Genomic DNA, 18,278 nt, shown 5'->3' on the forward strand with positions numbered 1-18,278 from the left:
CCCTTTGCAGCTGGAACCTTTGATATTAAAAAATATCTCTTCTAAGTTGCAGAAGGCAAGAGACAACTGTCAACAGGGCAGATTGTGCGTTACTCGGATGCAGTGTGGCACACACGGCAAAGGTCACCTGGGATCTACAGCATTGTGACATGCTACCAGAGATATTGCTTCAATTTCTTCTGGAATAATCTGTTTGACAGCATTCTGCCAATGTTTGATTGAATAGCCACTGAAAAATAATTAATTATGCTGATACTTTCTGTGACTGTGGAACACCCCATAAAATGAGTCAAAGACGTACAAAACCATCCACCAAACAAATTCTTGAAAGTGAAATTTGGGCCATCCTCAAAGCTTTGACAAAGATACCTCCAGACTCGAGAAACGTTAGCTCCCTTTTCTCTCCACAGATGACCTGCTGAGATTGCCCAGTATTTTCTGCTTGTTTCAGTGGAAAAGCTCCTATTTCCCCAGCACCTCTTTATGATTGATTGAACAAAATCATTTAATGAGATAATCTATTATTGGTGATGTTGATTGAGAAATAAATGTTGGCCAGGACACGGAGAGTTCCCTTGCTATTCTTTGAATAGCGCCAGAGAATCTTTTACCTACACCCAAAATGGCACATAGTACAGCAAAAGTCAGCATTGCCAACAGTGCAATAAGTCTTCAGGAAAGCACAGAAGAGTCAGTCTACATTAAATGCTGTTAACACTGATCACAATTTCCTCAAAAAGCTGAACTGAAGCACAACTGGACCTTTACAAATCCACGCTGTTACCGATTAGCCCATATTTTTTAAGGTATATATTAATTTCCGTGTCTGTTCTGGACCCTAGACACTCACCCACAATAGAAATTAGATTAATTGGCCTATGGTAGATTAATTGGCCTATAGTGTGCAGGATTATCTCTTCTGGCCTTTCTTAATAGGGAACTAACATTTGCCATCCGCCAGCCCTTTGGATTAATTCAGATTTTCAAAGAATCCTGGAAAATGATGGTTAGTGTCTCTGACCCCTCTCGAATATCTTTCAATATCTTTGGACATGTACCATCTGGGCCGAATGACTTCTACATTTTAGACACCCTTTCTTAAAAACACATGAGAGCCATCACTAGGTCTTCCCAAAAATTTACATCTTAAGCTAGTTTAAAATTCAATTCCAATAATTTAACAAACATTTTTTCTCCAAAGTTGAATTGTTGAAGAATTACCGTTTGTCTCTACTAACCTTCAGGAAAGAATTTTGATATTCTTCACTTATATAATAGAATATAAATATATTGATTTAAATTACACTTTAATGCTCATAGTTTACATTTTGCATAATATCACTGGCTAATACCTTCGTACGGTGTGTCAGGAGGCCCTGCAATCTCTCCCCTCAATTCTGTAAAGTTTTCATCTACGAGTTCCACTTTTATCTGATTCTTGCTGGTCTTAAAAAGAAAAAAAAAGCACAGGATAGATTAAGTTCCAAAACAATACAGTAATATTTGCATTTAACTTTTTCTTCTTCTCTATACATATCGTCATCGTGGCTAGCTGCAGACTAGTTCATGTTCATATAACCTAATTATTCATAAATTAGAATGAAATGCAAGATGATTTCAGAAACTATAGTCAACTGAATAGTACTGCAGCAGGCTTATCAGAATTACTAAGGGTAACTTTAAAATTAGTTTTCACTATTTGGGGTGTATTTTTACTCTGAAATATTCACGGGGTAACTTTAAAAAAATGTACTTGGGAGTTGCATTGCTTTTGCATTAATGTCGGTCAGAGGCTCTGTGGAGACTTGGATTACATTAAATTGAGCTTAAAAACTGGCCAACTACAGTATAACGGGTACAAAATCAAAGATCCCTTGACCATTTGACCTTTAGGAGATATTCTAGCCACGTAAATAAGTTTTACCATCAGCATTTACAAGCTTCAAATTTCTTCAAAAATATTCTGCTCTTTTATTCTACATCCAAAGTGATTAACCTCACACTTCACCACATTATATTCCATCTGTCAATGGGCATACAGTGGCGCAGTGTCCGTGTGGAGTTTGCACATTCTCCCCTTATCGGCATGGGTCTCACCCCTACAACCCAAAAAGATGTGCAGGATCGGTTAATTGGCCAAGCTAAATTACCCTTAATTGGAAAAAAGAATTGGGTACCCTAAATTTATTTTAAAACATAAATAGTGAAAACGTATTTTAATGTTACCCCCTAGTAAGTCTGAGAAACCTGCTGCAGTCCATCTGCCACCTTGTCGCCCACTCATTTAAATCTGGCTATCTGTTTGCAGAGTCAGTGTTCATCTAGCTTTTTATCATCAGCAAAGTTATTACATTATGTGGCTTCGTCTTGATTGTAAATAGCCGAGGTACTAGTTGATCTTTGTGCCATACGGTGAGCCTGCCAACTTGAAAATGCCCGATTTATCCCTAATCTATCTATTCTAATATATTACCCCTCCTCCATGAGCCTGTTTCTTGCATATTAACCTTTTGTGTGATCCCTTATCGAATGTCTTTTGGAAGTTCAAGCATACATCTACTGGTTCCACGAGCCTAATAGTTACATCCGCGCAAAACGTTATACACTTGTCAAGTATGATTTCCCTTTCGTGAAACCACTTGACACTGTTTGATCATATTATGATTTTCTAAGTGTTCAGACTTCCCAGATAATAGATTCTAGTATTTTCTTCGATGACTGATGTCAGGCTAACTAGCCTGTAGTTTCCTGTATACTCCTTTGTTAAAATAAATTTAGTGTACCCAATTAATTTTTTCCCCCCAATTAAGGGGCAATTTAGCATTGCCAATCCACCTAACCTGCACATTTTTGGGTTGTGGGGATGAAACCCACACAAACACAGGGAGAATTGTCCTGTATACTCTTGCCCTCCTTTTGTGAATAGGAAGAATATGATCATACTTGTTTGAGCTGCTGGACCTCATGCATCCCTGTTTAGTGCCCAACATGAGATATAGCCTCATCTTTCACATGGGAATACACTGAGCACTGATGACACCTCTACAGCCACGGACTGTTCATGAATGAGGAAAACCACAGTCTATCTGATCTTCCAGCAATTTATTTAACCATTAATAACCTTCTAAAGAGGGGCGGCATGTGGCGCAGTGGTTAGTACTGGGGCTGCGGGGCTGAGAACGTGGGTTCAAATCTCGGCCCTGGGTCATTGTCCGTCTGGAGTTTGCACATTCTCCCCATGTCTGCATGGGTTGCACCCCCACAACCCAAAGATGTGCAGGTTAGGTGGATTGGCCATGCCAAAATGCCCCTTAATTGGAGAAAAAATAATTGGGTACTCTAAATTTATTTTTTAAAAACCTTCTAATCGATTGCAGAAAATAGGTAAACTTAGAATGCACTTATGCGACATTGATAGAAATTCAGGCAAACTATGGGATTTGGAGACTTCATTTGCATAGCCATCTGGAGAACTAATCTGGACCCATGGGGATTATGTTGGTTGTGTGCGCATTGTGATTTCGTAAACAGCTAGGTACATTTTGGGGAATTTGATTTACTTTAAAACAGGAAGCAAGACATCCAACAAGGCAACAACATTCAGGGTTTGTAAAGATAGTTGCTCACGCGTCCTGGGGGTCAAAGATTTGCAATTTAGGATTGAGACTATTTATAATAGATTCTGGCAATTTCCCTACTAGCAAGATCTTTTCTCTCTCCCTACCTTCTTAAATAGTGGGATGGTATTTGCTACCTTCCAATCTGCAGGAGCCATTGCAGAATCTATAGAATTTTGGATCACCAATGATCCACTATCTCTACAGATATCTTTTTCGACACTCTGGAATATATAATATCAGGTCCCAGGGACATATCAAATTTCAGTCCCATTGATTTCTCCAATACTCGTACTAATTTCCTTCAACTCCCCATTCTCCCTAGTTCCTTGGATCTCTCCATCTGGGAGATTTTCCGTATCTTCCTTAGTGAAAACAGGCACAATATATTCATTTAGCTTTTGTGTTCGCCATTAGGAATTCTCCCGACTCTGCCTGTAATTGACGTGCATTTATCTTAGCCAAATACTTGATTTTTACATATAGAAGCTTTTACAGCCCGTTTTTATGTTTTTTTTGCTAGATTGCATTCATATTCTATTTTCCCTTTTTTTTTTAAATCAGTTTCTCAGCCTCCTCTTTCTGTATTCTAAAAATCTTCCAATCCTCAAGTTTACTACTATATCTTGCAACTTTCAAAGCATGGATTAAGGATTGCTAATAGACAGAAAACAGTAGGAATAAACAGGTCATTCTTATGTTGGCAGGCTAGTGGGGCACAGCAAGGCTCAGTCCATAGGCCCCAGCTGCTCACAATATAAATCAATGATTTGGATGCAGGATCAAATGTAATATTTCAAAGTTCACAGATGATAAATAGCTATGTGGGAAAGTGTGTTGCGAAGAACATGGAAAGCAGCGCCAAGAGGATCTGGACAGACTTAGTGAGTGGGCAAGAACGTGACAGATGGAATATAGTGGGGAAAAATGTGAGGTAACCCACTTTGGCAGAGGAAGAGATGTGCACACTATTTCCTAAATGGTAAGAAATTAGAAAGTGCACATGTACAAAGGTGTTCTTGTCCATAAGTCACCGAAGGCCAACATGCAGGTGCAGCAATTAGGAAGGTTAATGGAATGTTAACCTTTATTGCAAGAGGATTTGAGTACAGGAGTAAAGAAATCTTGCTTCAATTGCACAGAAGCTTGGTTAGACCACACAAGGAATACTGCGTGTGGTTTTGGCCCCTTTTCTTCAGGAAGGATATTATGGTCATTGAGGTGTGTAACAAAGGTTCACCAGACTTGTTCCAGGGATGGCAGATCCGTCTTATGAAAAGAAATTGGGCAAAATGGGCCTGTATTCTCTAGAGTTTCAAAGAACTAGAGGTGATCTCATGGAAACCTACAAATACTTAAAGGAACAGACAGGCTAGAGGTTTCCCTTGGTTGGAGTCTAGAAACAGGGGACACAATTTCAATACAAGGAGGAAGCCACTCAGGACCGAGATGAGAAATCTCTTTACACAGAGGGTTGTGAATGTTTGGAATTCTCCACCCCAGAAGGCCATGGAAGCTCAGTCACCGAGTAGATTTAAGATGATAAGATTGATACATTTCTAATTAACAATAACGTAAAGGGTTAGGGGGATAGTGTGGGTAAAAGGCATTAAAGCATCCACATCGACTTGCTTGATGGGCTAAATGACACACTCCTGTTCCTATGATCCTACCTACCAAGCACTGTTTAGGCAAACAGGTCTGCAAATCAAATCCATCTGCTACTGGCCCTCTTTCCACACTTTCTTTGAGATTGTTACAAGGCAAAGCAGCAATTCTGAAAACAGTATGTGTATGCAGCTTAAAACAACAAGGGATGATGAAATTATGGGGCCCTTGTTTCCACAAAATATTTAGAAAAAACCATAAGAGTTCATCTAACACATTGTTGAAATATTAAATCACAGCTGACAAATATTTATGTGCATCATCCGCCATTTTCTGCTGATTATTCTGACCTTGAGAGTAGCCTCGCCTCTTCTGAAGAAATATTTAAAAAATTCAAATTCAAACATCTACCATGGTAAGACTTAAACCTGGAACCCCAGAGCATTGCTCTGGGTTTGTGGTTTACCAGTTCAGTGATCTATACTCTGTTGTGAGGCGAATCAAATAACCAACTAAAATAAATCAAATAAACTGATGGGAACAATGTTCAGCTCACCCATGTCTGCCACAGGATGATTTTTTTTTAATTGAAACTATCCGCCATCGTGGGATTCAAGCCAGAGACCCCAAAACTTTAGGTTTGTCGTTTTACCAGTGGCCTATACCACTAGGCCACAAGAGGGCTTATTTTAGAGCAAATCAAATAACTAGGTAAGATAAATCAAATAAACCAAGGGGCACAAAAGTGAGCCTGAAACCCCAGAGCATTGCCCCAGTTCAGTGACCTATACCACTAGGACATGGAATGGTTTATTTTAAATTTCAAATTCAATCATTTACCATGGTGAGATTGGAGCCTGGGACCCCAGAGCATTGCTCTAGGTTTGTGGCCCACCAGTTTCATGACCTATATCCTATTTTGAGAAACAAGAGAGCATTGCCTTCCACACGAGGTTTATTTTAGAATTAAAATTTAACCAGCTACCACGATGAGATTCAGACCTGGAACCCGAGCATTGCTCCAGGTTTGTTGTTTAACAGTTAAGTAACCTACACCATTAATCCACAGGAGGAATTCGAGCCATGGACCCCAGAGCATTGTGGCTTACCAGTTCAGTGACCAAGACCATAAGCCCCCAGTAAGAACTCTAAAAAATTTTACCTTACCCATGTCTGCCACAGGACAATTTTTACCATCCACCATGGTATGATTCGAGCCTGGAACCCCAGAGCATTAGCCTAGGTTTGTGGATTACCAGTTCAGTGACTAGGCCACAGGAGAACAGGCACATCCCAATTTATGGAGACTTCAAATCCCAATTAGCTTCTAATTGACCAAGTGTGCTTATTAGCCCACTTCCCAACTGGATTACCCAAGAGGTTTTAAAGCAACAGGTTAGCTAATTAAAAATCATAAATATGCTTCACCCACCTTAAGTAACAGTAGAGGAGATCAGAATCAGAATTACAGAATAATACAGCACAGAAGAGGCCCTTTGGCTACTCGAGTCTGCACAGGCGCATGAAAAACACCCGACCTGCCTATCTAATTCCATTTGCCAGCACTGGGCCCATAGCCTTGAATGTTATGTCGTGTCAAGTGCTCATCCAGGTACTTTTCAAAGGATGTGATGCAACCCACCTCTACCACCCTCCCAGGCAGTGCATTCCAGACCATCATCACCCTCTGGGTAAAAAGGTTTTTCCTCAAATCAAAGTAATGATGCCCACAGACAATTATACATTGGATTTAAAAATATTTTAGCACTGTTACATATTGAATTTTGCTATACAACAGGTAAACCATGTCCTTAAATGGTGTTTAAAGCAGCAAAATTAAATGGTGGAATAGAGCTGAAAATTGTAACCAACCAAATATGAGCTAACCTGCAGTTTACAAAAACTGAAAAATTAGTACATTTGGTTTGCAAGGGGTGAGTTTTTCTTTTTCCTTGTGAATTCCAGAAACACTGAAGTATCAGCAATAATTTTTGAATGAAACGCTAAATTCTACAAGTTGTCGGAATAACTACTTAAAAGGTAGAAAATAAATTGGAGTCCTAAAAATAATTGGAACTACAAAATTACAGAAATTTGAATTCTATGCAGGAGGCTAGATTTGAAAACACAAATGTAGCAAATTCAGGAAGGCAACTAATCAGCATTGTATACAACAGCTACAGTTTAATTACTGTACAAAAATGTTTATCAAAAAATTAGTTTCAGGTCATCAGTCTGCAACAACTTTTATTTTAAAAGTTTATCTCCCAACAGTTTATTTTTCACACAAGTTACATTTCCATAGTTTTCCTCACAAAAAGGAAGGTTCTTCACATGGTGGTGGACCACAAGCAGAAGAGAGATAGGAAAATAGGAGGGGCAAAAATTAGTGTTGAAAAAAATTATTTTATGACCGCTTAAAATGCCGGCATAAGTGAATATGCTGAATCAGAAGAGCGCCAGACGGTGGTGGCAAAGTAACTCGAGGACAACGAAGTAACATTGAGGCAACAGAGGTTCATACAACTGGGGGAAGCTGCGGGTTATAAAGGCGGGAGTAAGAATCTTGAATTCATCGCCATGAGCATGCAGATCCAGTAAAACTTGGCACGGCAGAGGGAATATAAGAAAAAGAACAAGAACGTGGCTGGCAACATTCTGAATGGGCTGATGTTTAAGCAGATTGGGGGATAGAACACTTTTTTTAAAATCCAACCATGGTTACTTCCAAAATGCTGCGAGAAGGTGTGTTAAAGCGGAACAGGTTATTCGTGAAGGTATGCTTACTCAACCTTGCCTTTCACCACCCGAGGTGTGGTGATCCTCAGGTTAAATCACCACCAGTCAGCTCTCCCCCTCAAAGGGGAAAGCAGCCTAGGATCATCTGGGACTATGGTGACTTTACCTTTAACCATGGAAAAATTAAAGGTTTGAAATGTAAAATGAAATTTGTTTATTATTTTCCTGTTAAAGGTCTGAGCAACAAATGCATCATAACCACACACTAAAAGGAGAACAGCAGACAAGTATTTCTGGAAAGAGCTATGACTTGAACTTTTAAATGTCATTTCCTTTTTATCTGTTAACTTTCAAAAGAATCTAAAATTTTGACAGTGATTTTACACGTGAAAATGAGGCTACTAGTGGGCAGACATGAGAAACATTAAAAGATACTAACTCAGTTGTGGGAGTGGTTTATAAGTCCCTCTAACAGTAACTACACTTTTGGATGGAGTATACAGGAAGAAATAATGGGGGTTCGAGAAATGTACGACTATAACCACGGTTGATTTTAATCTACATACAGATTGAACAAATCAGATTGGCAAGGATAGTCTGGAAGGTGAGTTTGTAGACAGCCTTCAGGCAGGTTTCTTAGAGCAGCACGTCCTACAGTCAACCAAAGAGCAGGCTATTCTAAGATCTGATAATGTGCAGCGTGACAGGATTAATTAATGACCTGAGAGTGAAGGTGCCCCTAGGTACCAGTGATCATAATATAACTGAATTTAATTTTCAGCGGATCACGTGGAGATGCCAGCGCTCGACTGGGGTGGACACAATAAGAAGTCTCACAACACAAGGTTAAAGTCCAACAGGTTTATTTGAAATCACATGCTTTCGGAGCTCAGAATCTACAGTGCAGGAGGCCATTCGGCCCATCGAGTCTGCACCGGCCCTTGGAAAGAGCACCCTACCTAAACCCACAATCCCACCCTATCCCGGTAACCCAGTCACCCAACCTAACCATTTTGGACACTAAGGGGCAATTTATCATGGCCAATCCACCTAACCTGCACATCTTTGGACTGTGGGAGGAAACCGGAGCACCCGGAGGAAACCCACGCAGACAGGGGAGACGGTGCAGACTCCGCATAGACAGTGACCCAAGCAGGGAATCGAACCTGGGACCCTGGAGCTATGATGCAACTGTGCTAACCACTGTGCTGCCACAGGTGATGAAGGAGCAGCGTTCTGTACGATTTCAAATAAATCTGTTGGACATTCAGTGGAAGGAGAGGAGTGGATCTAACACTAGTGTTTTAAACTTAATAAGAGAAATTGAGGGAATGAAAACATATTTGGCTAAAGAAATAGGTCAGCAGAGATGCAGTGGCAGACATTTAAAGAGATATATCAGAATACTCAAAAATTCATACCAGCTAGAAAGATGGACTCCAAGGGAAGGCCACTAACATAAGTGGCTATCGGAAGTTAAATATAGTTTCAAATTGAAAGAAAAAGTATATAACTCCACAAAGATGAGTGGCAGGTCTGCAGATTGGACAGAATATGAAAAACAAAACTAGGTTAAAGAGTATTAAGGAGGAAAAAAATGAAGTACGAGAGAAAGCTAGCTAGAAATATAAAAACAGATAGTAAGAGTTTCTACAGATATTTTAAAAGGGGAAAAAGTGAGAGTGATGGTTCTCTAAGAATGTGAATGGGGAAAATGAGGAAATGGTGCATGAATTGAACAATAATAATAACTTGTCACAAGTAGGATTCAATGAAGTTACTGTGAAAAGCCCCGAGTCGCCATATTCCAGCCCCTGTTCGGGGAGGCCGGTACGGGAATTGAACCCGCGCTGCTGGCATTGTTCACCATTACAAGTCAGCTGTTTAGCCCACTGTGCTAAACATTTTGTGTCTGTCTTCACTGTAGAGGATGCAAAAAACATACCATGTCCCAATCAGGGAGGTGAAGATGAAGTGGGAGGAAGAGTTGGGAGGGGAGTTGGAAGTCAGAATATGGGAAAAGGCCTGAGGAGAGTTAATTCATCCTCGTCGTGTGCCAGACTTAGCCTGATCCAGTTCAAGGTGGTTCACAGGGCTCATATGACTGTGGCCCGGATGAGTAGGATTTTTGAGGAAGTGGAGGATAGGTGGGGGAAGCCCGGCGAATGACGTACATATGTTCTGGGCCTGTCCGAAGTGGAGGGGATTCTGGCAGGAATTTGCAGACGTCATGTCAGAGATCCCGGAAGGGAGGGTGACTCAGAGTCCGTAAATGGCAATATTTGGGGTATCGGAAGATCCGGGGGCCCAGAGGGGGAGGGAGGCCGACGTACTGCCTTCTCCTCCCTGGTGGCCCGGAGACAGATTTTGATGGGAAGGAGGGACTCAGAGCCTCCAAAGTCAGGCTAACCAAGTGTGGGTTAGCGACATGGCAGGGTTACTCAGTCTTGAAAAATTAAGTTCGCCTTGAGAGGTTCGCCCGGAGGTGGAAGCCGTTCATTGACTTCTTTAAGGAAAATTAAACATCAGCTGTGGGGGGGTGTATTTTAATGGTGTTGCGTGTGTCGGCCCGCTCGGTTGTTTAAGAAATGTTAAACTGTGAAAATTACAATTGCTTCAGTAAAATATTTTCTAAAAAAAAAATATACCAGGACTAATTGTGAGTCAGGAGGTGAAAGGGTGAGAGGAACTCAAAACGATTACAATCACCAGGGAAAGGAGGCAGCACGGTGGTACAGTGGTTAGCACTGCTGCCTCACAGCACCAAGGTCCCAAGTTCGATCCCAGCCCTATTTCACTGTCCGTATGGAGTTTGCACATTCTCCCCGTTTTTGCTTGGGTTTCGCCCCCACAACCCAAGATGTGCAGGGTAGGTGGATTGGCCACGCTAAATTGCCCCTTAATTGGAAAAAATGAATTGGGGACTCTAAATTTTTAAAAATCACCAGGGAAAGGGTATGGAGAAATTATTAGAACTAACAGCTGACAAATCCCCAGGTTCTAATGGACTTAATCCTTGGGTTTTAAAAGAAGTGGCTGCTGAGGTAGTAGATGCAATGGTCTTAATTTTGAAAAATTCCCTAGTTTCTATAAAGGTACCATCAGATTGGAAAATGGTGAATGTGCCTGCCCTATTCAAGAAAATGAGGCAAAGCGGGAAACTACAGGCCAGTTAGCTTAATATGTCATTGGAGGGCAGCATGATGGCGCAGTGGTTAGCATTGCTGCCTCACAGTGCCGAGGTTCCAGGTTCAATCCCGGCTCGGAGTCACTGTCTGTGTGGAATTTACATATTCTCCCCGTGTTTGCATGGGTTTGGCCCCCACAACCCAAAGATATGCAGGATAGGTGGATTGGCCATGCTAAATTGCCCTTAATTGGGAAAAAATGAATTGGGTACTCTAAATTTATTTTTAAAAATGAATATGCCATTTGGAAATTACTGGAATCTATTAGCGTTTATCGTGGGGCACTTTGAAAGTCTCAATGCAATCAAGCAGTCAACAATTTAATGAAAGTGAAATCATATTCAACTAATTTATTGGAGATTTTTTGAAGAAGTAACAAACAACATGGAAGAAGGGAAATCTGTCGATGTGCTATACTTGGATTTCCAGTAGGCATTTGACAAAGAGTGACAGCGAAGGACACTATCCAAAGAGCTCATGGTGTAGGGGGTAACATATTAGCATGGACTGAGGATTGGTTAGCTAACAGGAAGCAAAGAGTAGGGATAAATGGATTTTATTTCAGGATGGCAAGATGTGACAAGTGAACTGAAACAGTGATCAGTGCTGGGGCCTCAACTATGAAAATAGTAATAAAAATAATTTTAAAAATGTACAATTTATGTCAATGACTTGGATGAAGGGGCTGAATGTATGGTTGCTAAATATGCTAATTACACAAAGATAAGTAGGAAAGTCAGTTGTGAAGATGAGATAAGAAGTCTGCAAAGGGACCGATACGTTAAGTGGGTGGCAAAAAAATTTGGCAGATGGAGTTTAACGTGGGAAAATGTGAACTTGGTTCACTTTGGCAGGAAGAACAGAAAAGGAACATATTCAAACGGAGACAGATTACAGAAATCTGCAGTACAGAGGGATCTGGGTGTCCTGGTCCACGAATGAGAAAATGTTAGTGTGCAGGTGTAATGAGTGATTAAGGAAGACAAATGGAATGTTATAATTTATTGCAAGAGGAATGGCATATACAAGTGGGGACGTTTTGCTACAGTTGTACAGGCCATTGATGGAATCACATCTAGGGCACTGTGTACAGTTTTCATCTCCTTATTTAAGAAAAGATACAAATGCTTTAGAAGCAGTTCAAAGAAGGTTCACTCAATAGTTATCTGGGATGGGGGTTTTATCTTATGAGGACAGGTTGGGACTATATCCATTGAAGATAATTTCTCAATTTTCTAAACGCAAGATGATCCTGAGGGGACTTGACATGGTGGATGTTGAAAGGATGTTTCTCCTTCTGGAAGAAACTAGGAGAAGGCACAGTTTAAAAATAAGGGGTCTCCCATTTAAGACAGAATGGAAGAAAAGTCTGAGGGTCGTGAATCTTTGGTACTCTCTTCCCCAGAGAGCGGTGGAGGAAGGTAAATTAATATTTTTAAGGCAGAGGTAGGCAGATTCTTTACTAACAAGGGAGTTAAAGGTTCTCGGGCGTAGGCAAAATGTGGAGTTCAGGCCATAAATCAGATCAGCCATGATCTTATTGAATGACAGAGCAGGTTCAAAGAACCAAATGGCCTACTCCTGGACCTAAAATGTATGTCTGTATGCCCAAGCTAGCCAAATCCTGAAAGACATAACCACCAGACTGGGCCTGTAGCAGATATTCAGGAAAACATGTGGGGAAAACCTACTTATCTGGTCATCACAAATCTACCGGTTGCAAATCATCTGGCCATGGCAGTATTAGTAGAAGTGACCACTACACAGTTCTTGTGGAGACGAATTCCCCTTTTCATGCTGAGGACAATCTCCATTGTGTTGTGTGGTGCTACCACCATGCTAAATGGGATAGACTAGAACAGATCTAGTAACTCAAAACTGGGTATCCACAAGGTACTGTGGGGTATCAACAATAGCAAAACTGTATTCAATCACTATCTGTAACTTCATATCCCAGCATAGTCTACCATTATCATCAAGTAAGGTGACCAACCCTGGTTCAACGAGGGGGCAGCACGTGGCACAGTGGTTAGCATTGCTGCCTACGACACCGAGGACCCGGGTTTGAATCCTCATGCTGGGTCACTGTCCGTGTGGAGTTTGCACATTCTCCCTGTGCCCACATGGGTTTCACCCCCACAATCCAAAGATGTGCAGGTTAGGTGGATTGGCCATGCTAAATTGCTCCTTAATTGGAAAGGAAATAATTGGGTACTCTAAATTCATTTTTTAAAAAGGAAAAAAACCTGGTTCAATGAGGAGTGCAAGAAAGCATGTCAAGAGCAGCACTAGGCATACCTAAAAATGAAGTGCCACGCTGGTGAAGCTACAACAAACCCACAATAAACAGGTCAGAACAAAGCTGTGCAGCCCTGCCACATCCAGTAGTGAATAGTGGTGGACAATTAAACAACTAATTGGAGGCGTAGGTCCCACAAATATCTCCATCCTCAATGCAAAAGATAAAGCTGAAGTATTTGCAACCATCTTCCGTCAGCATTATTGATTGATGATCCATGCCTCCTGCTGACATTCCACAGATTATATCAAGAAGCGACTGAAGGCAATGGATACAGCAATGGTTATGGACCCTGACAACATCCCAGCTGTATTTCTGAAAAGTTGTGTTGAAATGAAAATCACTTATTATCACGAGTAGGCTTCAATGAAGTTACTGTGAAAAGCCCCTAGTCGCCACATTCCGCGCCTGTCCAGGGAGGCTGGTACGGGAATCGAACCGTGCTGCTGGCCTGCTTGGTCTGCTTTAAAAGCCAGCGATTTAGCCGAGTGAGCTAAATCAGCCCCTAAACAAGCCACTGTTCCAAAACTAGCCACTGTTCTAGTACAGCTACAATATGTCAACTACCTAGCAATTAAGAATAGTGTCCAGGTGTGTCCTGCCCCCAAAAGAGGACTAATCCATTTAGGACAATTACCATCCTATTAGGCTACTCAATCATCAGCAAAAATGATGGAAGGTATCATTGAATGCTATCAAGCAAAACTTACTCAGCAATACCTGCTCAAAGATGCTCAGTTTGGGATTCAACAGGGCCATTCAGCTCCAGACCCAATTACAGTCTTGATCTAAACTTGTGGAAAAAAAAGAGCTGAATGATGGCCAAGAAGGTCAAGGCAACACAGATACTGAAGCGGTCTGAACCTGCAAGTAACAAGTCCTGGACAACATTCCAGCATGGGCTAAGTGGCAAATGTCATTCACGCCACACAAGTGCCAAGAAATAACCATCTCCAAAAAGAGGAAACCTAACCGGCCTAGATTGTGATTCTACTGCTGCCATAACCAAATTCCTCACCATCAACATTCTGGGGTTTACCACCAACCAGAAGCTCTGGACCAGCCACATAAATCTGATGACAAGAGCAGGTCAGAGGCTGAAACTCTGTGGTGAGTTACTCCCCTCCTGTCTCTCCAAAGCCTTTGCAATATCTAGAAGACACTGAGGACTGTAATAGAATACTCTTCACTTGCCTGGTGAGTGCAGCTCCAACAGCACTCGGTACCCCATCCACTACCTTAAACATTCAGTCTTTCCACTATCTGCTCACAGTGGCAGCAGTGTGTACCTCTACAAGATATACTGCAGCAACTCACCAAGGCTACTTCGACTTCCAAACCCACAACCTCTATCACTTCAATGGACAAAGGGCAGCAGATACATGGGAACACCATCACCTGGATGTTCGTCTCTAAGCCCCACACCATCCTCTTGGACCGAAATCACCTTCACTGTTGCTGGGTCAAAACTTTGAAACTCCTCCCCATCAGCACTGTAGGTGTCCCTACATCACATGGACCGTAGTGGTTCAAGAAGGCAGCTCACGACCTCCTTGTCGGTCCATTGTCTGTGTCGGCCATCAAACACCTATCTATTCTAATCAGACAAGAGATTAAAATACCTCTGTAAAATAATGTCAAATGTTTTATTAACAAATTTAGCTGTAGATAGTTGACCATACAATAAATGATGAGTATCATGTTTGTTTTGATGTAGGCAATGCCATTCTTGTCCACCTATAGTTAGGGTACCCCAGAAACTTTTCACAAGATAGGGACTGTGCATCCTTGAACTGTAAATTTTCCCAAAGTACAACTCTTGAGCAAGACATATTGCTTGGCTTTAAAACAAAGAGCGATAAAGTGTTAATGTCTGGCTCTCGCACATAGCACTCTTAATTCGAAGTCCAAGTTCGAGTGGCAGCACCAGCCACAGCATGGGGGCATAATCTATACAGAAACCCAACATACTGAGGGATGCTATATTGTCACATGTGCCATCTTTCAATGAGGTCCTGTCTGGCTGTTCAAGTAAACATCAAAGATACTGGAGCAGGTTCTCTGGCGTCTCCGCTGTGTGATTCTGATGGCAGCGGGACCTTCTTGTCCCATCACTGTCAATGGGATTTCCCATTGAATCCACGCCACAAAAGAAACCTGTGGCAAGGGTGCGCTGTCAGCAGGACCACACTATCAGCAGGACCGGAAGATCCCACTGGCGTGAACAGCCAGGAGATCTCGTCCACAATTTTTAGAAGATCAGTTATTTCTCCCTACATGCTGTTCAATATTTCTACCTCTGTCAAGATCACTAAAACACAGTTCAATCACTGTTTGTGGGAACTTGTGCACAATTGGTAAACATATTTCAAAAGTAATTAAACACTTTTTTTTAAAGTACCTAATTCTTTTTTTCAATCAAGGGGCAATTTAGCATGGCCAATCCACCTACCCTGCACATCCTTTGGTTGTGGGGTTGAGACCCACGCAGACACAGGAAGATGTGCAAACTTCATGCAGACAGTGACCCACAACTGGGATCGAACCGGGTCCTCAGCGTCATGAGACAGAAGTGCTAACCACTTAGCCTCCAGGTCACCCGAAAGTAATTGAACACTTAAGGATATCCTGAAATTGTAACAGTGCAAATAAATAAAGCTCATGTTTTATTTTAAGGATATATACTTATAATGATGTGCAATACAAAGTGGTGATGCAAGCAGATGGTTCTGTGCTATTGGAACTGGTCATACTGTAACTACAAAAAGGCAAGTAGCCCATTACACCAATGTTTTATAAACTGCTTAAAGATGAGAAACTGCTACATTGCGAAAGAAATTAAGTATCAGTTGGAGCCTAATTATATGTAGAGAACTACATTTTTTAAAAATTCAGTTGTCAGCTGCAGAAATTCAAATTCAATATTATCAGAAACTTTATACTATTGTTTTGCTTAATGTTGTAAAATTGCAATCCTGTGTTCTCTTTTTTATAATTAACTGAAGTCAGATACAATGGAGGAAATGCACGACTGAAGTCAAAAACATACTAAAAACAAAATAATCAATTGTCAATTACGAAACTAGATATCATCCACCCATACGATGTCATCTGATACTATTAGTTCTAAACAAAGGAAAGTCTAAGAATGAACATTAGCCTGAAAGACATAAATTGCATATCCTAATCCCACCCAGCACATGAGCTCAACCACACAAAACATACCCATTTACCAAATCAAAGTGGGTGTCTGGCACGGTAGTGGAAGAATGTTACACGCCTACAACCCTAGCAACAACCTGAGTGCTCAAGGCATCACCCAGACCTCCTGAAATCCGGCATTTGAACCACTTCACCGCGATTCACTACCAGGCCATCCGCATGACGCTGTTAAACGGCAGATTCGACATTTGAAGCATATTTTTTTTAATGACCTGTACTGAGCCGCGCAACCGCTCCCCGGACTTTCCCGAAACCGCCTCAGGCGCCTGTCCATCACCCTGTCCCGTGTCCCATCACCCTGTCCCGTGTCCATCACCATGAAACTCCCCATACTCTCCTCTCCCCTGTTGTGGCGGTCAGTCAACCAAGAGAAGAAGGTGCGGACGGATTTGGAGAGGGAAGGTTTGGGGGGGGGGCGCGAGTCTCACCTCTTCGCTCTTCAAGACCTCCTTAAACTCTCGTTTAATTCGCTGCACTGCGATATTGGCCATTTCGACGCGCTGCTCGGCCTCGGCTCAGCCCTCCTTACAACATCAGACTATCAGCACGGCCAAAATGGCGGCGCTTCCGCGCAGGCGCACTCCAGCAGCTCCGTCAGGCGAATGGGGTTGGCGAGAAGCGCGAGCGAGCGGGTGGCGGTGCCGGGCTCGCGGACTCGGTCGCTGACTGGCAAATGTGGGAACGGTGCAAACCTGCTCGGCTCTAATCTTCATTCAGTACACTTAGGCCGCTCGTACTACTGCCCCGTGTACACTGGACAGGGCCAAACCTTCACCCCTGACCTGCACCGGTGTCAAGTGACATCTACTGCAAGTGCACCTGTCATAATACTCACTCACTCATTTCTCCCCGACCTGTTGATGTATTATTGCGGCTCAGTGAGGAGGATAATGTTACGCATCGTGGGGGCCATATGCATCCGACGGTAGCCATTGCTTGCGTCTATCTTTGCACCCTCGCACTTGAGGGCGTTCGTGAAAATAATGTAGTTTGTTAATCACGACGCTGTACTCGGAAGTAATATCGACCCACCTCGATCTCTTCGTCGTTTGCTCTGAATTGTTCACCCTGCTTAATGTGTGGAATAACTTGATCTCCAGTTGGAGAGTTATTGATCCTAAAATCGAGAGCAAACCGTTCTGGCAGGGTTGCATGTGCAACCATCTGCTGGGGTGGATAACATAACTAACCTATTAAAGTGATTTTTTTTTCTACCTCGGTCTTCTTACTGGTCAGCCTGATATCCATTTGTCGTTTGAAGTTTTCTTGTTTGGATTTTAACGTGGGACCTAGTGGTATTTCTTTTAAGCAGGAAATATGATAACAAATGCTACTTTCCTGTTTGTAATGTGTATAGATCTGACAGCAATTGCAGAATTATTTCGGGGGAAATAAATATTCTACTTAAATAATTTTATAAAATAAACTAATTTTTTAATGAAGCATTTGGTGTAATTTTATTGATAGAAATCATAAAATTGTTGTTGAAATATTATTTAGACCGTTTTGCAATACTCTTAAAAGTCAGGATAGTCGATCACATATTTAGCTGTGTTTCCCATTTGCCATCTCTGACAGTAATACAGTATTGGATTCATAAAGAGC

General features: G+C 41.8%; 1 protein-coding gene across 4 annotated transcripts in view; it reads right to left on the reverse strand.

Moving 5' to 3' along the window:
• The window catches only part of ube2kb (ubiquitin-conjugating enzyme E2Kb (UBC1 homolog, yeast)), a 101,270-nt gene extending 83,418 nt beyond the window's left edge, over positions 1 to 17,852 (reverse strand). The window contains exons 1-2 of one of the 4 annotated variants that reach the window (XM_038791386.1): positions 17,706 to 17,852; positions 1,353 to 1,446 (exon numbers count right to left, since the gene is read on the reverse strand). In XM_038791386.1, coding sequence (XP_038647314.1) covers positions 1,353 to 1,446; positions 17,706 to 17,837 — 226 coding nt within the window. In that variant the 5' untranslated portion in view covers positions 17,838 to 17,852. Of the gene's footprint in view, positions 1 to 1,352; positions 1,447 to 17,101; positions 17,452 to 17,508; positions 17,530 to 17,705 lie in introns of those variants that run through there. The other 3 variants (XM_038791388.1, XM_038791387.1, XM_038791389.1) reach the window with 3 other exon arrangements.
• Between the last annotated feature and the right edge of the window lie 426 nt (positions 17,853 to 18,278).

This window comes from Scyliorhinus canicula, chromosome 3 (assembly GCF_902713615.1).
Source record: "Scyliorhinus canicula chromosome 3, sScyCan1.1, whole genome shotgun sequence".
Classification (NCBI taxonomy): domain Eukaryota; kingdom Metazoa; phylum Chordata; class Chondrichthyes; order Carcharhiniformes; family Scyliorhinidae; genus Scyliorhinus; species Scyliorhinus canicula.